An 8,131-nucleotide genomic window follows, 5' to 3' on the forward strand; every position below is an offset into this window, starting at 1 on the left:
TCTGCAACTTTTCCACAACAGAAACAAGAGTTTTGTTTTATTTACAGTGATCTGCTAAAATATATGCACACATGAAGGTATTTGCATTAAATCATAATTCACCAGTAAACATCAATCTATTTTCCTAAAGGTTTTGAAAGGTCAAACTGTATTCTTCTCTCCCAGAATGGCCTAAAATTTTGCTTTGAAAAATATCCCCACCCCATAATGCTGCCACTACCGTGTCTCACTGTTTGCAAGGGGGGGAGGGCCACCAGTTGACTGTATATAGTAATATATAGAGTCATATAGAGACTCTGTTACTCTATATAATAATATAGAGTCAACTGCACTGGATGCAAGCAAGAGCAGAATTGTATATGTCTATATTTTTTTTGCACTGATCTATTACTTTCTTTCCACTATTCAATTATGTGTTGCTTTGTGGTGCTCTGTCTTATAAAGTACATTGACATTTGTAGTTGTAACTTCACAAAAGTAAAATAGTTTGTGTTGTTTTTTTTGTTGTTGTTTTTTTTTTTGCATCAATATGACAACAATTAGTTTAGCAATCACTTGTTTGTACCTGGCTTTAGAACTTTCAGAGAAAAATCTGAAACTGGGCATCCCTGAGTGATGCAACCCAGAGAAATAATGTCTACATACGAGGAGAAATATGAAGCTACATTTTCAGGAGTGACTCCTCCGCTAGCTTCTATCTGAAGAGATGGGAACTCGTTCTTCAGGTCTCGCGCTGCAACGTGAAGCTCCTGCAATGGAGAAATGAGGAAATGGGTGCTTGATAGTTCTGCAGTTAAAGTTTTATTTCTTGAACTTCTGAGTTCTGAAATGCCCTACCCGTGGCTGAAAGTTGTCCAACATGACAATGTCTGCTCCGGCTGTGGCTGCCTCTCTTCCCTCCGCTGTGGAGCAGCACTCAACCTCGATCTTGCTGCTGAAGCCACACACTGAGCGCGCCACTTTCACGGCCTGAGAAACAAACAGGATTCTAAGTTTGTCTTTTGCAGAAGTAAGCGAACAACGCCTGAACTCTGGACATCTGTCAGTCATGTGGGGATCACTGGTTATTTTCAGATTGCAAAAACAGACATTTTTTAACACTGCTTTATCATTGTCACCGTGTCAAGGGTGATCGTGTCAAGTGTGCTATGAGCCACCGGCTCTTGCAACATTTCCAAAAACTCTATTAAAAGACGCAATGAGAAACAATGGTCACGTTGCGACTGTTAAGACAGACCAGAGTTGTTGTTTTTTTTTTTGTGAAGAAACAAAATAGATGTTAAACAAGGTGGCAAGACTTGACTTTAAGACCAAGCAAACTCCCAATTAAGTTTAACCAAACATTGCATGGACGTCACTGAGAGACGTTAAAGAAGGTGTTAGTTTAAAGAATGACGTTACTAATGGATGCCAACAGATGCAATGTGCCACATTTTTTCTCTTTATTTTTAAATTCAGACTTGTTCTGGTGAGCTGAATGTAAAAAACACTGCATTTTTTTAGATTAAAAAAAACAATTTGATGACTGTACATAAGAACATAATTCAAAGTACCTTTCTCGATTAAAACTTAAAGAGTGAGTAGCAACTGACCACGTCAATATTAGGAAAACAGCACCTGACTTAGTTCTTCTGCACAACACAAAAGAAGATCTTTCACTCTGTTTATGTGCTTTAGGTTCTGAAGACATTTATAGTCATCATTGCTAGTTGCCCTGGAACCCCGGCAGGGCAACTGGCATAAGACACAATCCGTCATGTCTCATGGATCATCACAGTTATGTTGTAGATTAAACATATCTGGATGAACCATTTGCAACTAAAACACTCCATCAGATCCAGTTTTATTCCTTAGGAAACGTCTGTCAGATTACATGTGGCTATTTAACCACAGTGACTCTTGATAACTATGACCAAAATGATATAGAGCTTAGCAATCCTTTTAAATCTAAGTGAAATGTGAATGTCTTAGCAGTTCCTTTTCTGCTAGACCTGCATTATGTCCAGAATGACATAATGTTGCTTCTTCTTTTTCTTCAGTCAGGGAACAATGTGTTTTAATTTGTTCTATACCGCATAAAAGAAGTTGATTCCAATAGATTTGTTTTGCAAATTGAGTGCAATATGGCCATATTTTTCTAGATCAGTTTTCATATGTCATTAAGAGTCATCAGCAAGTGGACAAAAAAAAGCTCTACTGGACTTCACCTGCTACCCGTGAATTTTCACACGGAAGACTGAAAGCAGGAAATTTGAAGAACTTATAATTGCGGCATCCCAGAAATATGTGAATGCATGTAACTTGAGCCAGCTAAAGATTTATACACAATTTATAATCACAACTGCCTGGAGATAGAAGTGATGTTGGTATCAACATTAAAAACTGTCCCATTTAAGCATTTGTGGATATTTCATATCCTACTGAACCAATTAACAAGACATCTTCATCAAGTTTATTTGTATAAAACATTTCAGCAACAAAGCGATTCAAAGTGCTTCATGTGATAAAAACATAACGCAATAAACAAAGAAAGAATCATTAAACTGTTTCTTTTTAATGAAACAGTTACTTTTCATTACAAAAGAAAAGTAATGAAAAGTTGGACTCCAGACTTAAACTAATGATGTTCCCATTATAAAGGTTTTTGCAGAGCCAATGCACAAACAACTGCCGAAGTATGGCATGGTGATTATTTTTAAAAAACCTGAAGCACCTTGGAACAGAGCACGAGATGAAAATGAACCAAATAGAGAATCTGACAACAACAACTCAAAAAAGAAAACAGGTGAGTTGTATAACTGACAGGTGGGTTCAATGGGACTGACTGCAGAGACAAAGTACCATGAGAACCTGGCACACTATTGATGAAAGCTGTGGCAAGGAAAGAGGTAGGGAAGCTGAGATAGACACCAAAGGTGAACTATGACCAAACCAGAATCGAAAGGTGAATCAGGACTGACTGTAATCTAAGAAAAATGAATAATACATAAGAAGTGAAGTACAAAGAAACTAAATGGTCATTCGGGTTGCGTAATAAATGCTTGCTCGCAGTCACAGACAGCACCACCTATTTCCATGAAGCTCCTTCTGGGAGCTGCAGGTTTCTGCCTCACAAAGCACCCGTCCCCCACACCTCGCCCACTCAGCTCCTTCAGACTAGCGTAAGCAGTGATTGGCAAACACCTGGTGGAACGGCATGGATTATATCTATTACTGCCCTATTAAGTTAATCACAGACAGTTTTGAAAAGCAGAACAAGAAAGGCATATTTTGAACGGTTTCCAAGTTTCTTCTCTTTAAAAAACATAATGTCAACATAAACTATGTTTTCAAAAGTTCATCTGAATAAATCATGTTATCGATGTTTGTTCGGAATGAGAAACCAAACCGTATTCTAAACACACACACCTCATACCCAAGTGTCAAACTTCATGATGGAGGTGTGATGAGTTGGGGTTTTTTGAGCCCACACGACCTGGCCACATTCAAATTATTGTGCTCACGACCATACATTAACTGAATTTATATAGACATTTTTCAAGCCATGCTCACCACTTGTCATTTTAGAATTAAATTCACACAACCGCAATCACTGATTCTGGCCCTGGGACCTCTAACAGGGGGAAGCTGTAATCAAACCCACAATATTCTGACTGCAAGTGAAAGACCATCTGCAAAACATCTAAAGATTGTCTCAAACTAGATCACGTCAGGTTGCAAACACAGCTCCACATCTACAACAGGGTGGCTGAATCAAGGTGCTGGAATGGTGTAGTCAAAATCCAGACCCCAATCCAATCAATTCCCTGTGGTGACATCTCCAGGCAGGAATGACTTCCCACTGTCTTTGAAAATAAGAATGAGCCATAATTCCCACAACATTGCAAAAGACTGATAACATCCTACAGAAAATGACCACTGAAGCAAAGAGGCTTTCTTTTTGCAATGTCTGTATGTAAAGAAAAGGTGCTTTAAGGTGTCATTCTTATCAGAGTAACATTTTCAACAGATTTGTGTGTCTCAGATGCAGAGTTTCTCTCTGACTTGGAGAGGCATGCACTAGATAGAATCTTCCCACTCTGCGACCCCCCACCCCTCCAAAAAAAACCCTTGTGTATTTTATTTATCTAAGCTGGACTCCTGGGGCACAGCATGGTGCCGTGGGTCAGGCAGGAACCCCGTGTACAGTGACTGGTCTTCAACGCAGCTGTCCTGGGTTCAATTCTGGTTCCTCTTTCTCACCCATGAAATAAAGACCTCTAGCTTTACAAAAGAAACTCAGTAAGTATTGAAAATGAAGCCCTAATCTATATCTGCATGGGACTCATCTGTATATAAGTAAAAAAATATTAGTATGAGAATAATGCTCCTTATTAAGACGTAACTCATGGTTAATTTCTGTAAAATTCTGAAACTCATTTTGTCTTGCGACTGGGTTAATTATTTACTAGCAAAGATTTTAAACATTTTAGGTTGCCTGGGTGTGGATTGCTTTTTGGAAATGTTTTGGTTGTTCAGCAACCTTTTAAACCCTTTTTAAAATCATATCATCTTGGACCTGTGTTTTGTTGCTATAGAAACGGAAAATTGCATCTAACACTGTTTGTAGCTGGCAAAATCTGGTGGATTTGTGCCATCTGTTGTGCAGTGGCACCCCCACAAAATTTGACATGCCGTTGTATGAACTGAAGATGCAAAGCTGTTGCGCTGTGATCATCATGAGCGCCGTCTTCCTGTTTGTTCATCTTGAACCACCGAATGCCTGCTGCAGCTGCTCACCTCTGTGATGCTCCCCGACGCCCAGACGTGGTTGTCCTTCAGCATCACCATCCCGCTCAGGTCCTGTCTGTGCATGGATGTGCCGCCCACCAGCATGGCGTACTTCTCCACCAGCCTAAAGCCCGGGGTGGTCTTACGGGTGCCAGCCACTTCTCCGTGCCAGCCCGCAGACTTTGCCGTCAGTTGGAGCTGAGAACAGCGGGTGGCGATCCCCGAGGCGCGACTCAGGCAGTTTAGAGCAGGGCGCTCCCCGAGGAGGAGGCATCTCGCTGGCCCTCTCACCACAGCAGTCACTGTGACGGCATCTGGACCTACAGGTGTTACAGAAGATGGGGAGATGGAGATGCTGGATGTTTTTTGTTTTTTTTTCTTTCCTTCATCATGGCATGTCAAGAACATTATTCTCTTTTTAATTTGACTACTATCGGAGTGCACAGTTTATATTCTTTGTATTAGCAAATTACAATCAGCATTATGTACGCTTTAGTACTGCTGAAACCAGAAGTTTATATTCACCAAATAAAAAGACAGGTCTATGTTTTTTTTCTTGCTATCTGAAGTTAAATCAAACCAAATATTTTTTTGTTTTGTTTTAGGTCAGTTAGAATTATCAAAATTATTTCTATTTGCTAAATGCCACAATAATCAGAAAGAGAAATGTACCAGCTCCGCCTGCCCCACAACAAGATGCTGCCACCCCCATGCTTCACAATGGCACAGGCATCCCTGCTTTTCCTCCAAATGTAATGATGGTCATTATGGCCAAACAGATCCACTTTAGTTTCATCCGACCACAGGACTTCTCGTGTCTCCAAAAACTAAGTTCTTTGTCCCTGTGTTTCTTTTGGAGTAAAGGTTTCTTCCTTGCTGAGGAGCCTGTCAGCCCATATCGCTTCAGGACATGTTTCACTGTGGTTGATGCTTTACCAGCTTCAGCAACACCACCATTTTGTTTCCAGTTAACTCGAATGTGTCTATTAACCTATCAGAAGAGTCCTAAAACCAGGACATCATCATCTGGGCTTACTCATGTCTGTTTTGCATATAAAATTTAGTCATAGTCGGAATAAAAGAATAACTTATTTGCATTTCTGAAGATTTGTACATCTTCAAAGTTATTAATTCATGGCACTTAAAACATTCCTTTAGTTTCCATCATTCAGAGGAGATCTAACATTAAAATCTGTTTGTTTGAAATATTTAGATGTAACAAACATCAAGATTTCAAGAAAAACGCTAAATAAATAAAAAGATAACTGGAGCATTGTTCTCGCCAAACAGTCAGTGCTTTTACCTTATGTCAGTGTAGGTTTAGTAGTAATTTAATTTACCGATGCTTACCTATCACCGCTCCTTCTTGGTACATCCAGTCCACGGTGCAGCCCACCTCAGTGAACACTGCTGTGAAGAAAGGGTTTCCTGCCAGCACAGTGTGAGGAGTTTTACACAACAACTGTGCCTCCACTTCCTCTGATCCCACGCAGACTCCTGCCGGGTCAAAGTTTGGAGTGTCCTCTGCCAGCCACTCTCGTGCAAGCCGGGTTAGGGTGTAGGTTGGAATCGCATGGACCACTTGTGGTTTTGGTCCAGACATGCTACAGACCTGCATTTAAATAAATGTATACTGTCATCATCTAATCTTTTAATGAAAGTAGGAACCAAAATTAGGCTAAGCATTGTCAAATCAATCTTTGTTGTCTATGACTTTAAGTTTTCTTATGAACTGACACATTTTTCTGATTTCTGTTTATATTCCTGTTTCCAATATAGCAGCTGCAAGAAGACTAGATTACACAAGAAGATAATCGTGACTGAGTAATGTCTTACATGGTCCATTTAGACTCATCACCCTTCTGAGTCAAAAAATTTACTTTTGCTCAGTCTGCGACACAAAGCAGCATGCTTAAAAGTTCTGCTTCCTTTGTGCTCTGCCATACTCTAAGCTCCAACCTAGAACACAAAGGAATAATACACAGTATACTAGGCTGGGACTGCAATAGCATGATAAATGCAAATGAGATGCATACCTTCTTGTCTCAGTGGCTCTCTGTGTCTGTAGATCCCAGGCTGGAGAGGGACAGAAGTGAGCACACATGGCCCCAAGCAAAATGTGGCGTGGAATTTGACCCTGTGTCCATGTTGGAATGTTTACAGGCGCACTCAGAGGCCACACCATAGGATTAGCATTGATTGTTTTTATTGATTAACAGGCTTCTGAATACAGTTTTTGTTGCAGAGAAAATTCATTCTAGTTCTATGCAATCAAATCTGGAGCTTATTTTCCCCCACTGAGTTCTGTTTGCTTTGATTTAGTTTGTATAATCTGACAAAAACATTTTTTATCTAAAAGCCTTTTGCAGAGTTTCACAAGATAAAATGCAGAGCAATACATCACACTACATTTTTGCTGCCATAACCTGGTATGGTATTAAAATCATGCATATTCCATTTCACTTCAGTGCAGTTTATTGATATAAATGGTGATTAATACAAATACAACCTCAACATTTAATAAAAAGTTCAGTTTACCATTTTCACTACAGCCTGATTTTAAGCTTATTGCCAGTTATATATATGAAAACACACAAATTGCTTAGATCTTTTCTTTAATTTGTTGACCCATTATGAATAAACACAATGCAGAGGATAAAACATGAGTTTCCTTTAAGAGGAGAGCCGAACTCGGTCTCGGCAGGAAGAAACCCCCAGCAGAACCAGACGCAGGATGAGCCACGGGCTGCAGTGAGAACAGGAAGGAAACATAAATAAATACAAAAGCACCAGGCCAGGAATACTTTCTATGGTACAGAAAAAAAACAAAAGTCAAAGTTAGTGGCAACTGTGGCTCACTCTATGAGTTGGGCAGCAATAGTTCTACATTTCTTAGATGGTATATGGGTGACTTTTATCTGCTGACAAGAATTTAGAGTTGATAATAAAACAAATGTTTTCACTGAAGGACTAAAGCAAATGCAATATAATTTGAATTTAATCTTATAAGGCTTAAATCAGGAGAACTGTTTTTTTCTAAACTTCATATTTTAATACTGTATTGTGCACTCAAAGATCCTAAAGGAGGTACTTAATGGAAAACATCACTTGCTGTTCTTTGTAGTCAAAATACTGGCAGTATTTTGTCTATAAAATACTGTGCCAGTAGAACCATCTTTCATACTGAAAGTCTTTAGTTGGATGTTGCTTTTAGCTTTGTACAACAATTAAGAGTGAATCAGACCAGGTAATGGAGGTACTATGGTCCTCCATAGTTGAACGCACAATTAAAGGGGAAAAAAGGAAACGTTTTCCGTTTGAGCATCATTTGCCAAGTATTAAGTATTGTTACAATGCGCCT

The 8,131-nt window shown here is 39.4% G+C and overlaps 1 protein-coding gene across 2 annotated transcripts; it reads right to left on the bottom strand.

Annotated features, from left to right (window-relative positions):
* Window positions 1-527: 527 nt before the first annotated feature.
* Window positions 528-7,566, bottom strand: LOC103463416 (nicotinate-nucleotide pyrophosphorylase [carboxylating]). 2 transcript variants are annotated; one of them, XM_008406754.2, is made up of 5 exons: window positions 6,807-7,566; window positions 6,121-6,382; window positions 4,780-5,090; window positions 838-969; window positions 528-749 (listed from the first exon to the last, which is right to left on the bottom strand). In XM_008406754.2, the coding sequence occupies exons 2-5, from the start codon at window positions 6,371-6,373 to the stop codon at window positions 552-554; spliced, it is 894 nt and encodes a 297-aa protein (XP_008404976.1). In that variant the 5' UTR covers window positions 6,374-6,382; window positions 6,807-7,566; the 3' UTR covers window positions 528-551. The 2 variants fall into 2 exon arrangements, with proteins under 2 accessions (XP_008404976.1, XP_008404967.1); XM_008406745.2 differs by lacking the exon at window positions 6,807-7,566 and adding an exon at window positions 6,607-6,778.
* Window positions 7,567-8,131: the final 565 nt, after the last annotated feature.

Source organism: Poecilia reticulata, linkage group LG1 (assembly GCF_000633615.1).
Source record: "Poecilia reticulata strain Guanapo linkage group LG1, Guppy_female_1.0+MT, whole genome shotgun sequence".
NCBI lineage: Eukaryota > Metazoa > Chordata > Actinopteri > Cyprinodontiformes > Poeciliidae > Poecilia > Poecilia reticulata.